General features: G+C 40.2%; 1 protein-coding gene across 3 annotated transcripts in view; it reads left to right on the top strand.

The window, feature by feature from the left end:
* The window catches only part of rtkna (rhotekin a), a 63,810-nt gene that overhangs the window by 14,051 nt on the left and 30,550 nt on the right, over positions 1 to 19,209 (top strand). The window contains exon 1 of one of the 3 annotated variants that reach the window (XM_030144151.1): positions 7,751 to 8,310. The exons of the other annotated variants lie outside the window; for them this stretch is intronic. Coding sequence (XP_030000011.1) covers positions 8,215 to 8,310 — 96 coding nt within the window. The 5' untranslated portion in view covers positions 7,751 to 8,214. Of the gene's footprint in view, positions 1 to 7,750; positions 8,311 to 19,209 lie in introns of those variants that run through there. 3 annotated transcript variants of the gene reach the window in all.

Raw genomic sequence — 19,209 nt, 5'->3', positions numbered from 1 at the left:
ATAGTCCATCAGTAAGATATGGGTAAGGTGTGGTGGTTGTATTATAGGCATATGTTACATTTCTGAGCATTTATAGTCAATTTATAGTGGTTATGAACTATGTTAACCCTGAACAGCCTAAACCAAAAAGCCTCTACTGATCTAAAATGTTACGAATCCTATCAATACATGTAAGTAATTCAATTAAAATGCAGTTTATCAGCTTTTCAACTGTATCAGATATAACCCATTTGGATGTTTGTGGAAATACCATCACTTTCTGTAACAAATAGCAGTGGTCATAGGCTCTTGTTTTTGTTTTAATTTACTAATACATTTAGCTGAAAAAGTCACTTTTGCTCTATTTATTTCTGTTTTGATATGAACAGCTACTCATTTGGTAAATTACATATAGGAAAACACCTGATTTTCAGTCAAAAATGCAAAATACAGAGGATAATATTATTAAAAAAATGTGGTGATAAATGACTCAGGAAAGGTCTTTAAGGGTTAAAATATTGTGTTTAGAAAAAAATATGTGTGAAGTTGTTGGCATATCTATTACAGTTCTGTTTTGTACCAGTTGCTCTACAGCTGTTTCATGCATATGCATTATATGTTGTGTCCTTTGGGCCAGTCATCGCCTCCACATGAAATTAGAAGTTTTTATTATATGTACTCTTCAGACTAGATGCTGACATTCTACGATATGTCACTGATTAGCTGCCAGGATCATTAAAATATGGTCTTATCACCTAGTACTACTGTGATTATAAAGAATACATACTTTTGCCTTTTTCCCTTTACAACCATCACTACAATGAATCATATTAAGAAATAAGACAGACCTCTAAACCAGATGCTGTACCAACACTGGCTGTACTCATATTTCTGTGTAGAGGCAGACAAATGACAAATCCTCCAGCGTACCCATACCTTGCTGATGGATTTTAATGCACCACCTCGTCCCTTCACCCTTTTCTTCATTATGGGATTTCCACTGGAGTCATGCTTATTGTACATCATGCCATTTCATTTCCATCATTACTCAAGGGTTGATCATGGGCTCCAAGATGTGTGTCATCACAACATCATTTTGTTTGTAATAAATTAGAGGTTGGGTCACTCAGACATTACAGACTGAAACTGATACACCTAATAACAAGGTAGACTGTCGATGAGATTTATAACATCATTACTCTGTCTTCTGTGTCTGACTTATGACTCTGGCTGTCAGTGCAGGTTTTTCATGCTCTATAACTGAAACTGACCTCCTGGGGGTATTTCTCTATGATACGTCTGGTTTCACAGCGAGTCATTCGCTGCTGTCATCAAGTCAAACAGATGTGACCCACTGCCTGCCTTGAAACACTCATGTAATTGAAGTCCTGTGATATTTAAGTCTGTTGGATTACTATTAACTAGATGTCAAAACTCTTTATTTCCACATACAGGGTGGGGAAGCAAAATTTACAATGAACATTTAGTTGTTTTTTCTCAGCAGGCACTACATCAGTTGTTTTGAAACCAAACATATATTGATGTCATAATCATACCTAACACTATTATCCATACCTTTTCAGAAACTTTTGCCCATATGAGTAATCAGGAAAGCAAACGTCAAAGAGTGTGTGATTTGCTGAATGCACTCGTCACACCAAAGGAGATTTCAAAAATAGTTGGAGTGTCCATAAAGACTGTTTATAATGTAAAGAAGAGAATGACTATGAGCAAAACTATTAGGAGAAAGTCTGGAAGATACTATTAAAGAAGAATGGGAGAAGTTGTCACCCGAATATTTGAGGAACACTTGCGCAAGTTTCAGGAAGCGTGTGAAGGCAGTTATTGAGAAAGAAGGAGGACACATAGAATAAAAACATTTTCTATTATGTAAATTTTCTTGTTGCAAATAAATTCTCATGACTTTCAATAAACTAATTGGTCATACACTGTCTTTCAATCCCTGCCTCAAAATATTGTAAATTTTGCTTCCCCACCCTGTACAGTTATAAAATGAGTTATGTATAAACCTTTATTTTAATTTTTTATACAATGCTTATGGATTATATAGACGTCATCTTCCCTGTCACACTTTATGATTTCATTTTTATTTGAACTTTGTAAGATCCCATTTTCAATAGTTGTGTTAAATCGTCTAATAGGAAAGTTACTTTTCATAATAAGTGTCATTTCTGTTAATAACTTGAAGGGTGATTTCTAGTCGGGTCACAATCACACAGACATATCTTGATCAGCTACATTTAACTTGTGTTGTGAGATAGTTCTGCCATGGTTTACTTTTGTATACTTGTGTGCACATGGGTTTCAGAGTGTTTGTTTATGTCTGTTTATGCTTGGGTGTGTATTTGTGCATGTAAGTGTAGGTTTCTAACTGCGTACGTATGTCTCAGTCCGTGGGAGTCGTGGTGTGGGTGGGGTTCAGTTTTCAGATTGGACCTAGATGACAGTCGGGGTTCTTTGTTGTGGTTTGGGGCCCGGCTGGCCTGGGGCCCTCTTCTGTTTCCCTGCCCTGCGTTGCCGCCTCAATAAGTGTCAGATTAAAGAGCTTTTAACCTTTAGCGCACACACTGAGGCGGTTCTGAAGATAAAAGGTGGCGTTACTATCTGCTGGGTTGAGATAGTGATTAGAGGATGAAAATTACATTTGTATGATAATCATCGGGACGTTTGATTCCTTTAGGCTCTCCAAAGTATCAGATGGATCTCCATAGGGTTCTTTTCTTTTGTAGACTGCCTTTCGGAACGATGACTATACAAATAGAAGCATAAGGAGAGTGGTGATGTTTGAGGCAGGCCACATGCTTATTATTACAGCTTGGATCTAAGGTTTCTAACTGTAAGAGCCATAATAAAGTATCTATCTATCTATCTATCTATCTATCTATCTATCTATCTATCTATCTATCTATCTATCTATCTATCTATCTATCTAATTGTCTGTCTGTCTGTCAAATTACAAAAATAATAAATTAGAATAAAGTTTACAAGTTTATTTTGAACAGCAGTCAAAAAAAAATTTTTAGTTTATATAAAGTTATATTTCATTGTAAATTTCAAGTCAATTTGTGTGGACATAAATTCTTAAAAAGAAATGCATGCTTTACTTACATTACTTGCTTTACTTACATTATTTTAAAGCTAATTTATAGAGCGAGTAAATAAAGTGATGTGTGCAGAGCAGTCAGACAGACAGGCAGACAGTATGGGAGTTTTTCTGTGTGATTTTTTTAGTTAAGTAAGACATTCTTTCTATTATTTAAAACTTTTTAAACCAAATTACGGATCTAAGGCCAAAACACTTACTATCAGTCATAACAAATAATTTTACCTAAAAGATTGCTGAAATCTAGGAACACGGACACAGTTCTGAAAGCAGTCATATGAAAGGAGCTTTTGTAGACCAGTGATTGAACAGGTTTTGAGCAAATCTGCCAAACTTAAAAGAAACTAAGCAAACAAGTAATTATCCTAACTCCCTCTTATGTAATGTTAAGTCCAAATTGCCATTTCCAGTTGTGAAAACAAGTTTTTGTGCCAGTATTTAAATGTGATCATCTTTAGTTAACCTAAAGACAAATTGCTCGAATCCTTGATCTTGCTAAATTGTGTCTTGTGGTTGTTTTCTTTTTAAACTTTCTTCATCGTGTTCCACGACACAGAATCACATCAGGTAGCATTCATTCATTCATTTTCTGAACCCGCTTTATCCTCATTAGGGTCACGGGGGTCGCTTGGAGCCTATCCCAGCTACATAGGGACGAAGGTGGGGTACACCCTGGACAAGTTGCCAGTTCATCACAGGGCTGAACATATAGAGACAAACAATCACTCTCACATCCACACCTATGGGCAATTTAGATTAACCGATTAACCTATCAGTGCATGTCTTTGGATGGTGGGAGGAAGCCGGAGTACCCAGAGAGAACCCACGCAGACACAGGGAGAACATGCAAACTCCACACAGAAAGGTCCCACCCCCCGTCGACTGGTGTTGGAATCGAATCCAGGACCTTCTTGCTGTGAGGCACGAGTGCTAACCACTGCACCACCGTGTCATCATTTTTGTTTCTGTACGTCAATATCCTAAACAAATGATTCATTTGAAAAAAAAATCCAGTTTAGAGTTTCAAAATAAAAATTATGGTGAAAAATATGGTCTCAAAGTTTTCATTGACTGTGAGTGTAGAAAGTCAACCATCACTGCAGCCCCCCCCCCTCCCTCCACCAATCAGAGCTTTATGGCAGAGTGGTCCAACAGAAGCCTCTCAGTGCAAGACACATGAAAACCCGCATAGAGTTGGACAAAACCACATGAAGGACTCCCACACCATGAGAAGTAAGATTCTCTGGCCTGATGAGACTGAGATTGAATTTAAGCCTTAATTCTAGGTGGCATGTGTGGAGAAAACCAGGCCCTGCTCATCACCTGTCCAATCCAATCTCAACAGTGAAGCATGGTGGGGGCTGCATCATGTTGTGGGGGTGTTCTTCAGCTGCAGGGACAGGACCACTGGTTGCAATTGAAGGAAAGATAAAATGCGACAAAGTACATCGATATCCTGAACAAAAACCTTTTCCCGAGTGCTCTGGACCTCAGACTGGGCCGCAGGTTCACTTTCCAACAAGACAATGACCCTAACACAGCTAAACTAACGAAGAAGTGGCTTCAGATCAACTCCATGACTGTTCTTAAACGGCCCAGCCACAGCCCTGAATTAAGCCCACCGTGTCGCCCACATCAGGTAGCATAATGCTGAAGTAACTGATAGTGTCCAGACCATACAGTTCAGGCCCATAGTGTAATAAGCTGCAGCATTCATAAAATTAATTAAAAGTAAAGTCACTTATCCTTTATTATATTACTGAGAGTTATCTGTAGTTCATTTATCATCATGCTTGTTCTGCCCTTGTTGACTACAGTTCATTGTGTCATAATTAGCCATATAATTTATCAGCCAAAAAGTGTTAAAGGTCAAAGGAAGTAAATATGAATGTGTTTTAATATCGGTTCTCTTTTTTTTCCCTTTCCTCCAATATACATATGAAATTTTGGCACAGCACCACCGGATAGAGTGACCCTCAACTATGACTCCAGCGTGTTTCCACCAGCTGATTAGGTGTAAGCACAGGAAGTTTTCCATATTCCTTCACACTTCCGTTCAGAAACAAGCAAAGTACCGGGTATTGTTCTTCAGAGCAGTCCAGCCCCCTCAAAACTTTTTATGGAAGGCTACGTGTGTGCTTTTGGGGGAAGTGATTTTATCTCAAATTTCTTTCTTTTCTTTTTTTTTAAGGAAAGAAGTGATTCTTGTTAGAGCTTATTTACCTAATCCTCCCTGTTTTGATCAAACCTCACAGTTGCTGTTGGATTAAATGACTGTGTAATGTATTGCTGTTATTTCCCCCTCATGGCGTCCAATTAGCATATCTGGCTCTGATACAGTCAGACCGAGCTTTTAGTCACAAACTGCTAATCCACCATCCCATCAGTGGGTAATTACCATTTAACACAACAAAATCCCGGTCAGACCTAAGCTTTGAGGCCTCTCCACTAATCTATTTTTGCATACCTGAATTTGCCTTGTCCTCAGTGGCTCTTGGCCAAAAGGCAGTTTTTGAGTTAGTTGCTTGGCTGCCTGCCTGCCAAAGTGCCCTGTCATTCAGATAATAGCTATTTTCTGTCTGTTTTCGTTAAGCCTCAAGGCTTTTGTCATAAGGTGTCAGTCTTTAGGTTTGACTGCAGGGAGATTTACCTGTGAGCTTCTCTTCCATGTTTCGCTTCAAGGAGCCGAGTCTTGCATCTGTGTGAGACTGAAGACATGGATTATGTGACACTGGAAAGATAAATAGCTGTTCTGATGTGTTCTGTGACTCGTTCATTCTTTGATAACTTTAGTATCCATTTAATTTCTGTAAATCTACAAAAAAAAGACCCTAAAAGAAAACCACGACACTTAAAGGTTTGAGATTGTAACAGCTTAGTAAAGTGTTCAGGGTTTTTGAGGTTGTGTGTTTTTTAGCTACAGAATTGGAAGTCAACTTTCAGAGGGAATTGACTACATATAAATATACACATATATGCACATAATGGCTTATACCATAGTCCCAGAATGCTTTGGGCACCCATTAATGCCCCTTTGTGCATTCCCCTCAACTATTTCTCTTTCCACCACAAGAACAATAAATCTCTCTTACTGTGTGTATGTTGGTGTCTGAAGCAGATTAGCTGGGTGATTTAAGATTCCAGGGTGGAGACTTTTCTTGGGGAAATGACCCAGCTTGCTACTGGCACCTCTGGTTCCTCTCCTCTGAGGTGAAAGGGCTTTTACAGCGTCCTTATTTTCACTGTTTGCCTGTGTAAAAGAGTGGAGGATGTGCTTCAGAGTGATGGAGTGCCATATGGTCATGTGAATGCAGGCATGTGAGTGTGTGTTAGGGGCGCCAAATGTCCTGTCAAAGCAAAGACTAAACAACCATCCTCAGACTTCTCCTCCCTCCAACTTTTTTGTAAGTAGGGATGCATGATCAGAGTAGCGTGGTGGTAAATTGTGGAGAAAAAAAAAAAAGAATATGGGGTTTAATTATTGTGCCTTAATTTGCAGTGCACAGTGTGACTTCTGTTTCTGGTTACAAGGTCAGCTTGTGGTTTGCACAGCTTGATCTCATCCACACCACAGGGACGGATACATGCACACGTGTTGTTTCTCATACACACCAGCTGCAGGAACCCCAGGATGAAGGAGGAACAGCATAGTTGCTTCAGTCTCTGCCCTACTCTTCATATCTCTACTGAAGCATGAAAGCAGATTGGCTGTGAACCATTTCTACCCAGAAGACAGAGAGCAGAACCAACTTTAAATTCTTAACTTTGAGTCTCTTGTTTTATGTGAAGAGGAAAGTGGGCTCCAGTGATGTGATCTGTGAGGGGTGATGGGGAAGGCTGTAGGATATGCCTGGTGAGACTTTTGAGATTCATGCGTTATTTTAGTAAGAAGTTTACCAGATTTTGTAACTACTTTATTCAACACTGAATACGAAATTGACGTGTTTTTCCAGGAGAAGCGATATTATTGTCGAAAATGGTAGCCCAAGAACAGCCAAAAGACTTGGATTAATATTTAAAATGCTCAGCAATAAAAAAAAAAGAAAAGTAGTCTGACACTGGAGACCTGTCCTATGAAATATGTATGCGCATTGCCCGAATGCCGCTGACCCAGGACCTTTCCATGCACATTTCCACTTTATGCAATGATAAACTAAACGGTTGCGTGCAGACTTAATTTGGCAATTTAGTCGTTTTTTAATCCATTGCATAGGCGAAACCAATTTACAGACTTGGTATTTTTAGAAAACATTGCCATTGTAAATGTAAATCTAACTTAATGAATGTTTACGTTAGTTTTTAATTCTTGTTTAGCATTTCTGGGTGTTAATTTTTCACTTTTGTCTCCTCTGAGACGCGCCTGATGTGGTCTCCGTTTATTATCAACCAGTAAAAAGAACAAAGCTTCTCACCCTGCTATGCTTGTGTGGCGGTGCGGTATTTGCTATTTGTTTGCTCTAAAGGGCGTGGAGTCTGCAACTGTAATCTCTCTCTCTTTTTTGTCGTTTCTTTTTATAAAGTTCATTACCATCACCAGAAGCGCGTCGTAGGGGTTAATTTAGCGCGGAGTGGTGCAGCTCCAGGGCGCACACAGTGGACTGGTTGTGCCGATCACTCCCGCAGAGGCGATGCCCTTTTGTGGAGAGGTCTCCTGTCACACTGAGGACAGACGGCTTTCACAATCGGGACACAGAGACACAAAGAGAAGAACTGCATTTTAAAGAGTCCATTCTTTTCCAGCTGCCGCTGGGTGTTGACTGTGGGTGTATCAGAGGATCTTTGTTGTCCAGAGAAAAGTAGAGAAGAAGAAGAAGAATCAGCGCCGTGAACGAGTTGGGGGATTTTTTTTTTTTTTTTCTGATCAGGGTTACTACAGTGCGTAGAGCCGATGCTGTCATCCACTCCACCTCCGTCTGCTTTGGTGAAGCAACTATTCCTGTTTTGGATGAGGAGCTGAACTTTTACGCGTTGTTTTACGCACTCACTGTACGAGAAACGCTTGTACAGGATACTGTCAAGATGTTTGGTGTTTCAGCAGTACCTGCGGGGTAGCGCTCTGAAGCAGACCTTTAACTCACAGAGGGCTTTAACAGTGAAGATCTTCTCAAAGGATGCCACTTGATAGATTCGCAGACATGGAGGAAAAACTTTGGATATTGGAGGATCTCAACATGATGTACATCCGTCAGATTGCTCTCAGTTTACAGGTAAAAGTTGGTTTCAGTTTTCCAGTCTATACCATCACTTCTGTCTGATCCAGTGCTCAGTTTTCATGCTCATCTCGCGCTGCTGTCACTAGTGTTTTCACTCACATTGCGTCAAAGTTGTAGGATGTATCTCAGGCAGTGTTACTTCATTTTTATTTCCTCACTGATTATCCCTTTAAGTACAATCTATTGAATCTATATGAACTCTATTTTCAGATGTGCTCCCCTCCACCTCCTACAGTACAGTGCATACCTATGTTAACTGAGTGAGTCTGCAGCTGTTCCTCAGTATGTTATGAGGTTTACACAGTGGCTGGTTGAAGAATCTTTCAATGTGACAAACAAGTCAAGCTGACACTGGTGTGGTCTCTTTACAGGCTTTACAAGGAAAGCTCTCACTGAAAGCAAACAGAAAACAACATCCCATGTCATCCATTTCTCTCTATCTCTGTGTGCCCCTTACAAATGGGTTCACACATAGTCCACAGCTGCACATATGGGCCTCATAAGTCCCCATGGGACTGTGTGTGGATGTGTGTTTGTATGTGTGTTTGTATGTGTTGTATTCGCTCCTGAAAAAGACAGATGAAGTAGTTACTCATATACAAGTCTTTGTTTTCATTTAATATTCTTCCACATATGCGGTGAAGCTGTTTTTCCTGTAAATGGTTAAAGAGTAAATAGTTCCATCTCCTTCTTAAGACTCACAGGGGAAGAGAAGACACATGGTTATTGGAAAAGATGCAGGAATTTCAAAAGGAAATTCAAATATACTTTATTATTGGACTCATAATCTGACAATATATCACCAATCTGCTTTGCAGCTGTGTCGAGGTGTAAAAGCAGGCAGGTTTTATTCTCTCTTCCAATTGGAAACTGGTCTAGAAGATCTCCAGCTGGGTGACACAGGGCTGTAAGTGAGGGGATATCACACACCAGTGCATTGTACATATCAGCAGTTTGGCATCCTTCTGACAAATTAGTTGTTTCTTATTTTATCAACCAGTGCCAAGTGCTAGAGAGCATGCCAGGTTATGTCTCCTTTGGCTGTTTATCATAAGTGGAGACTATGAAATAACACTCACACCTGCCAACGAAACCTTACGTGTATCCTGGTCTTGCTGTTTCTCGTACTTGATGATCTCTTTGCTTCCCGCCAAACATTAGTGCCAAGGACACAGCGTGAAAGTCATTTTATATCTATAAAAAGTGCCTGTAGACTGAAATGCACTGTCACAAATCAGCTATCACGAGGGTTTTTTACCAGCAAGTTGACAGTGCACTAATCAGCTTATTAGCTCTCGTCTGAGTTTTCTTTGAATAAGTCACTTGTTTACAACTTGGATGTAGACAAGAGAGTGGCACATTGTCTGAATATTGAATCTAGGGCATTATGTTGGAATGTAGATAGGATCATTGTGTTGTCTCAGCTCTGCTTGAATTTTCTTAAATGCAATTCCAAGGATGAGAATGTGTTAAAACAAGATGATGAACCATTTCGCCCTGTGGGAAAAGCTTCTTGCCAATTCTCCTCCTTCACAGGGAGTTCAGAGGTCAGGGTTGGCTGCTGAGTTGCATTTACGCTGCAATAACAAGTGAGAATTTGAGATTGCTGGATACAAAGTCATGCTCATGCTCCGTAGGTCATGAGTATTTTTCTGGTAAACATGTTCAGATACTCCCTCTACCCCTCCCTCCTCCTATGTCTTCTCAGCCTGGGTGGGTTTATGAGACAGGGATTCTTTGTATGGGGCTGAGCTCAACGGCCCACAGTCTAACTGTAATTTCAGCAAGCTAAGGATGTGTTTGCTCCAGGGTCTTTCATAAAACCTTCTCTTGGGTCATCGCAACTTTGAGTTATTACACTGTAAACCCTTACCTCTTCCTTTTGTTTTTCCTTGCAGGGACATGTATGTGAAGGCCACTCCCACTGCATGAGCACACACACTCTGAAACATTTTATTAATTTATACAGGAGCATAACTTCTCATTTTTAAACTCGCTTATCATCTCTGAAAATAGGAGCATGTGACATTTTAAAAAGAAAATTAAATACTGAGAAGATCATATGTATCCCGAGCACATGGTTCCAGCATTCCTCAGACACATATAATTGCTGTGTCAGGAGGAGAGAAAGAGCAGCCATTGTATTTTTTTTTTCAACCCCAGTAGGAAGTAGCTTTTCTGCTGTTCAGGTTTTAACAAGTCTGTTATAATAGGAATGACTGCACTCTTAGCTCCATTGCGTTGTTGTCTTCCTTCTTTTCTTGCTCACTTCGAAGGCTTATAAGATGGTCACTGTAATAGTGTGAAGCCGCCTGAACAAAGAAGTAAACATAGGAGATGGGAAACAGGAAATGGTCATGCATTATTACTGTTTCCCACTGGGAGAGACAACATGATGTCACTGAACCCCCTGCTATTCACAGACACACCATTTCCTGTCACCAAAGACCCGAATACACAGATATTTTGTTGGTATTTGCTCCTGTTTTCTTGCTTGTAATGTCTCCTGGCCTAATTCACAGATAGTCTTTGTCACCTTTTCGGTCTCCGTCTCCCTGTCCTGTCCCGCTTCTCCTCATTGACAGCCCATAAGCCGTACATGGACACTTTCTCCATGGTCTAATTTTAGCCTGCAGATGGGCCTTGAATACATAGATTATGACTTTGCCAAAGTTAAATGTGAACATGTTAATGGGTTTCTTATGTCATTGATGCTTACTCTTAGTATAAATACAGCATTTGTCTTGAACATTTCATTTTATCAGGCAGTCATTGTTTTTCAAGCTACAATTCTTTCTCTGTGTGTGAGCGTGCATTTGCATTGACCTCATTGGGTCAGATTAACCCTGCGCTCCTTGGAACAGGGGTGCAGCCGTGGTAACAATAATGATATCATCCGATGAAAGAGTTCCCCTTTTGAGTTTGGCTTCAGTGTTTGCATTAGTTGACTTATTAGACCCATCATTACAGTATTTGTTTAGCTTCTTTAAAACACAAGCAGGGAGGTATATCACTAAGCCACTGTGGTTAGAAACTACAGCAATTTTCCAGTGCTGAAATAATTCAGATTTGATCACTAGAGTCTGTAATCTGTTTTGGACTAATCTACTTCCTTGTATATCAGATAATATTTGCTATTACATTGCCGAATAGCATCCCCAATCTGTTATATTGTGTTTATACTCTGGCTGGTAAATTGAATTTATGGTATTCACTGGTAAGTCTTGCTCATTTCCTTGATCTAAAATATCGACCTTAGCGTGTTGTAGTCATGGCAGTTCAGCCTTTGACCCTGACTGACTCTGAGCTCATATAGGGGTCAGGTGGGAGTTCCTTGATGTACCTCCCTGGACTCATGTCTGACCTCTCACACGCTCCCAAACCCTAAACTTAGCCGTGGCCATGCCTCGGATAGTTCTGCAGATCCTGGACTCTGCAGGTCTTAGATATTCATTGGCCGGTGTTCACGCAGCTGAATTTGATCTGAGACTTGTACATTGCTTGACCGCTTTTAATTCAGTAGTTCACCCACATAGATGTGGTTTACTTTTCACACTGCTGTAACTATTCTTTCTATGTGTTTCTTTTTGTTCCCCTGCATATTTTATCCTCCCTCTGAATCTCTGTATCAGTTCAACTGTGCAATTATATAAAGCTTTGTGAGTAGCCTGGTCATTTCAACCCCCAGACCTCATGCTAAATGCAGGGAGGAAGGGTCAAAGGCCGGTATTTTTTTCTCCATTGAGGCTGGATGAATGAATCTCTGCCTTGATGATGAATTTGTAGACAGAGCAAAGGTTAATCCTATTTGTGCTGGAAAAAACACAACAATGCACATAGGACTATTTTTGTCTCTTTCAGCTTACCTTGTTTTTGCTGTTACCATTAATTTTTGAGATCATGCTGATAGATAAACTTGGGCTTTCAGGAATAGAAGTAAATGTAAAGCAGTCAGCAAATAAGGTCTGTGTGAGTGTTAGTTCAGCTGTGAAGGTGTTTAGGTAGCCTCACTTACACCAGACCTGCTTGCTCTAGTGGAAGGTGTGCTAGAGCTAACAGCGCTCGCTGTCTTGTAATACAGGAAACACAGTAATATCTGAGCCAAAACACATTCCTTTACAACAGACCACTTTATCGCACACTGCTCCCCGCTGTGTTTGCCTGTGTGTGTCTGTGCGCTTTAGAGATTGTGTGAGTAAATATTAGAACGGAGGCATAAGTCAATACTATAAGCTATGTAATCAAGTGTACTGCTTTGATTTAACAGGGGACATTTGGTTTAAGGGCTTGAAGTTTAACATTATTCTAGCTTTTTAATTTAACTTTTTGCAGTTGTCTGTGCAACACTTGCAAGACGAGTACCTTAGCATGACACAGTGTCGCTATGTTGCCTGAAATGAGTGTAAATAGGCACATTTATGTACTTGTAAGTGTTGTGTGCCCAGGGTTTTAGGCTGTTTGCTGTGCATATTTGTTGTGTGTTTTTTGGCATCTGAACCATGGAGAGCTACAGTTAGTTCCAGGGCTAGAGGTGTTTGCCAAAAGTAGGCATGGTGTGTGTGAGGTTTAGGAGAAAGAGGGCTTTGTATCACATCATACACACTCTCATTGCTCCACGCCCAAGACTCTGCTCCTTTTTGGAACCACACGTCTAGTTCCTAAACCTTAAGCATCTCTTCCAAGCCTTCCTGTCCCGCAGCCAGCTACAGTCCACAGGCTTTAAAGCATCTGGCTCCACACCTAAACTCTGCACCCCAGCGCTCCCTCTCGCCCCTGGATTTTACCACAGCACTGTACCCCCTATACCTTAGCCCCCCCACACCCACCCAGCCTTCTCCCATGCAGTGGTAGCAGTGCAGCTCTGAATAGACTCACTGTGTGTGCAGGAACCAGTTAGATGCTGCGGCCTGAGCCAGCTTCCTTTGAAAAACAGCAGACATGAGCCAGGAGGAGTGAGGAGAAAATACCAAGCTCAGCCGAGAGGTGCTGTTATTGGCACATCGGTTTGACTCCCAGCACCTTCCCTGCCTTCTTCTCTTTTTGCCATTTGCTTCCATCATTGTGCTATCGCCACCTGAAATGATTTGATCCTTTCACTCTGCTGTCTCTGTGCCTCTATCTCAGCGTTCCGACACTTTTTTCCAAACTCTTTTATCTCAACCTTCAGCTCACCTTTCTTTAATCCCACTCCCCTCGCTCCTTCTGTTTTCACCTGCCCCCCCCAAACACACACACACGCACACACACACACACACACACACACACACACACACACACACACACACACACACATAGACACACAACACACTTGATTTCACAGTTTTTGCTGTTGCAGAGAAAATTAGAGCCACTTAAGCCTTTGGAATGAAGACTGCAGGCATTATTCAAATCAGCACAGATTGGATTCAAAGCTATGTTTGACTTATCGTCTCAACAAGCTCATAACTCACTGTTTTCAAGTGGAGATATTAAAAATGCTGGACCCCTCTACAAAACATGTAATTAAAAACATCTGACCATGTTTTAGAGAAGCAGCTGGAAGTACAGGCTGTTCACGTGTTTTGATTTGAGAATGTGTGTGTGAGCAGACATTGTGTTAGATCGAACATTTGGTAATGTGTTTAACTGAATCTGTATATGTGTAGATGCTTATCCATATGGATGCAATTTATGCCTGCGTCTGTCTGATCTGTTTGTGCACTCTGCAGTGTTTATGAACGTGCACGTTTATCACTCATGCGATGACTTTATTGATTTATCTTTGAGGTTTATGTACAGCGTGCGTAGGAGATTTATATGTGCTTGACTAAGATCTGTCAGTTCCTGTATGTCGATTTTTTTATTTTTATTTTTTTAATTTCTCTCCATTTCTCTTGACACTTATTAGCAATGCAAAGAGTGTGGCCTGGAACAGTGTAGGTGGAAGTCAGAGAGACAGAGGACAAGTACAAAGCAATAAACAATCTTTACCTTTAAAGCAACATGTTCCCTGGTGCATATTCACCTGTAATGGATTGCATCACTAGCAGTAGAAGCATCTGTATGGCTATGATTTCATGTTTTGTGGCATAATGGGTGTATTTATTATATATGTGTGTCAGCAGCATGCCCAAGTGTCTAATTGCATCACTACACACTGTGTGATCCTTGGCCATCATGTAACTGTGTGCATGTGTGGATGTCACTGGTGGGTGTATGTATTTGGCAGGTGGAACATCTCTGTCAGCATTTGGAGAGAGGCCGTCAGACCATCTGAGGTCCATTTAGTTTTCATCAAGGACAAGAAAGGATCTCATGTCTCATTTATATGTGAAGTAATGACGGTGTTGTCTCTGTAGCTTGTCTAGCTTTTACAGCCACTTACATCACATCAAAAGTTGTGTGTTTTCCACAGAATTAATATTTAATTCTCAGAAACTCTGAAACCAAGCTGAGTGGAAGGCTCCACAGCATTTACATACAGCTTTTTTATACCTGCATCATGAGTATTGGAAAGCAGGACTAACTGGTGTTTCATGTTGCTTGTTTTGATCGATTCCTAGCCTTGAGGAAAATGCATGGCTGGGCTGTTGAGGAAAGCCAAAAAGCCACAGGCAAACTGTCAAAGGGGAATTCCAGGTTTGGAGGTGGGTCAGCAGAAGCTGGAAGTTAAGGTAGATCTGAGGGGCCAAGGCAGCTGAAAGGAGCCTGTTGTTGTTGTATGAGGCGCTGAGAGGCATGACTGAGCTGTTAAACCCCCAAACAACACCCCCTCCACAAAAAACTACCTCTGTGTCTCACCATGATGAGATCAGTGGAACAAATGCTCCAGCTGGATGATGTCATCAGTGGGAGTCGGGGTCAAAAGCTCAGGGTCACGTTAGGAAAAGCTGCATATGTGGGAGGGATTTGTACAACACTTTGAAAGGTATTAATCTGACAGACTGTTGTGCTTAAGTGCTGTGACGGTCCCTTAATCATCACTCAACTGTCTTCTTGCACACACAAAACACACCCAACTGCACCCTAGGGTTATTAAAGTTTATGAAAACTAAGATTGAAAGTAAAACTAGCTGTGAATAGTGTAGTATAGTATAATATACTGAGTATATCCATAAATGTTCCTTATTGAACCGAGTGAAATCCTCATTGAGGTTAAAAATGTTTTCCAAGAGTGACCTGGAGAGAGCAGCATAGACATAGTTACAGCAAATCAATACACAACAAGCAAACAACTGTTATACGCAATACAATACAATATAGTTATAGGACCAAGACTTTTTTAAAAGTAAGAGTTCAAGAATGATTTCGGTACAAATTTAGAAGCATCACATTGACCAACAGTCTTATTTTCGCAGTCCTTCAAAATAGACTTAAACCCCAAGTAACATGTTCAGTAGTTTCAGGCCATCTGCAAATCATATGACATATCATATGAAACCACAAAACTACGATGAATAAATGCAACATAAACTAAGATGAAGTAGAATTGCAGAATTGCAGGTAAAATCTCCTCCCAGTGTTGATCAACAAGAATACTATCTTGCACAATATGGGACCTTTTAATAAAAGAGGTTTTGTATAATATTTGATGTCATACATTCTTTCATTCTGTCTCAGCCTCCATTAATCATGACTAAAACAAAATTAAAACTTTGCTAAAACTGGTCAGTATCTCAAGGAAAAATAAAGCTCACAACTTATGCACAACTTTACTGAAATGAAGGACTAAACTGAAAAATACTTAAAATTTCCAACCTATTTTAGCATACAGTACATTTGACTCTTGTACCCTGTGTGTCCTGCCTCAACCCTTCCATTATTGAAGCTATTAAAAGCTTATTGAGCCCCTTCAGGGCGATTACCCCTCAGGCTGACAGGTGTCCATACAGTATGTCAGTATGTGTTTCTAATCTCAACATCACTTGGAGCTGAAGAGGTTAATCCATTTTACCTTTGTTGGGAGACACTGGGAACCTGGATGGAGATTTCTATTGGTTCAAAGGAGAAGCAGACATGAAATGATTGGCTGATACCGATATCTACAGTAGCCCGAAGACCCCTATAATCCCCAGCGGAGCAAGCCCCTCTGCAACACTGTGTCATTGGTCAGTATGTCACTAACACAAAGAGCTGTGGCTGTTATGTAACTACACGTGTAAGTTTACTAATGCAGTATTTTAAGCCTGCACGAAAAACTCAGCTCATGTCCTCACAGTTGTCCACCACAGCTGTTGCCTGAAGATCCACTAAGACTTACAGTCAATACAGTTGTGCGTATATATAGCTATGAATAATCACAGTTGTTTTTTAACTTGCATAATTGTCATGAAGCGGTGACATAAGTGTCCTGTGATGTTGATTATATTTCCATGTTGGTGAAGCCGGGATGATAGATGGTATTTTCAGCTTGCCTTGTGACATAGATAAGTAATGGTACACAACAGTTATATACTGTATACTCACATAGCAGTAAAATACATGACTATGTGAACTACAGTGGTGCAAGAAGTGACTGATTATCACCTTTTTAAAGCCAAAAACAAGTTTATTAATTGATCAGCGTGTCCACACCTGTGATGTTTATTTGTTTACATAAGGGATGAGACTTGTTTGACAGCAGTTAAAGCTGCCTGACAGTGACAGGGAAACAGGTCTCTTCATGTTGGCTGGTTCTTGCATCAGACAAAACTATGACAGTCAAATATCAATGTGGATATAGTTTTACAGGTGGCAACAGTGAGGTTTGCAAATGGGACTGTTGGAATTGCAGTGACCCCTGGTGTCCATGAGGGGGCCTATAGGCTGTCTACTCTAAACACAGGAGTAAGGTCTAAGTATTCATTATTTATCCATTCATTTTCTGGAACACTTAGAGCTCATGGGGGTCACAGGTGTCCTTTCTTAATACTTCTAAAAACGCAACACTGAAATACACTGCTGACCATGAAGTTGGAATAAAATATTTTTACCCTTCTCATGAAATGATTGTGATAATGTGATTTACTCTTGATAAATAAAATGTAACTGGGCCTCTGTAGGTATTCGTTGCACCTGGTTAAAGGTGATTACTGATGTGTATACACAGCAGTAAAAAGAGGAATGTGTCTGAAAATAACATTATTCCAACTTCATAGGCAACAGTGTATTAATATACTGCACTGTGTAATCCAGTAAATGTAGTTTATGTGACTATTATACAGTCATAACAGGAAAAAAAATTTAGACAAATAGTATTGAAAAGTGGTGATGGTGAGAGAAAACTGTAAACTTTATCTTATTCTCTTCTGCTGAAGCTTGTTAATGTGCTTTTGTGTTTCTTTTGGGTCAGTCCATGAGACCTTTCTGAAAACAAAACACTGAAAAAGGTTGTTAAAATATGTGCAAGAGAAACACACACACACAAGTCCTTCAACAACTGTGGTCAGCAAGGCCTCCTAGTCAGATCACACAAAACCGAAGTATGTTGATAATCTTAACAAATGTGCAGTCACTCCTCCATTCATGATATAGATTCATATTTCAAGTAGTTGTCATGAAAACAGATGTTCTGTTATGAGAAACAGTGCTAGAAACGGCTGTTAGGTGTTTCTCTGATGCAACAGTGGGTGTGTGCAGCAGCGGAGGAAGAGCCTTTCCTTCCTTGCGTGTTTAGGAAAAGCACTCTTGTCTGTGAGTCAATAGGAAGTGCTCGAGCCTCGGAGGGAGAGGGCTGAGTAGGTTTGTCTGGCTGAAGGAATGTCTCCTCATCCTGTGAACTGCATGCTAATGACACAGGGAATGTTATCATTCATTCAGCTGGTCCCACTGAGTCACCCCATGTGAGATGACTAAAGCTGACTCCTTTTGATTAAAACAGTTGATATTTAAGTCATTCAGTTTATTAAGATTATTTTAATTGGTGTTTATGGCTTTGAGTATATTCATGTACATATATGTGCTATCGCATCTTTTCAACCCATGGAGAGTCTAATTGTTTCATGTGTGTATAATGTAGATGCGTGTGTTAGTATTGTTACCAGCACTTTCTTTCCTCCGCCTCCCAGTTTACTGTGAGTGTAAATGTGTCACTGACAGCACTTCTCTGGCTGGCTCCCTGGCACAGCTACTTGCTGATGAAACCTTAATCAGATTAACTGGATATTTACAGCTCTAAATCCAGAGTTATCAGGGCTCATCTTGTTTTTGTTGCACACGTCTACTAACACAGATAAGTGAAGAGAGAGGGCGGGGGTGTATTTGCATAAAGTTTGAAGGCCTTTTTTAAATACTTTATGACTTTGTTAACATTTTAGTCAGTCGTTGGATCTAGGAAGAAAAAGCTATGACAAAGCAGACCTGCTTCTGATTAGAGGTGTAAGACAATATCGGTTCTGCAGTATATCGCAATATTTCATTTCACAATACTGTATTGATATTAAAAAGTACTGTATCAATATTTTTAGGTATCTATTCAAATGAAGATATTTTAGAGGTTCATTTTTGTTTTTTGTTTTTCTTTTTTGTTTCTGTTTTATTTATTATTATTTAATAGGCCTGTAACGGTATACAAACCGAACCGAACTGTTTCTGTACACACCTGTTCAGTTCGGTACACAGCTGTACCGAAATGGCACAGTATGTTGAGAAAAAGAAAAAGGAATGAAAGACGTTGTTCGATTCGGAACTTTAAATCTGCTCAAGTTCCACACGAACATATTGAAGAAGCGCACATTGACCCAAAATACGAAATAGCAACTGATATAAGGTAAAAAAAAAAAAAAAAAAAAAAAAAAAAGCCAACAAATATGATGTCAACCTGGAAGGAAGAGGTTGAAGACCCTCCTCCATCATTACAGTCCCCTGTTTGGGATCAGGTGAAAGACAAAAACGAGGAAAGAGACGTTGATAAGACGAGTGTTGTTTGCCGCCTAT

The sequence above is a fragment of the Sphaeramia orbicularis genome, chromosome 9, assembly GCF_902148855.1.
Source record: "Sphaeramia orbicularis chromosome 9, fSphaOr1.1, whole genome shotgun sequence".
NCBI lineage: Eukaryota > Metazoa > Chordata > Actinopteri > Kurtiformes > Apogonidae > Sphaeramia > Sphaeramia orbicularis.
Note: the sequence above shows the minus strand (reverse complement) of the source record. Positions and strands in the feature narration are given on the sequence as shown.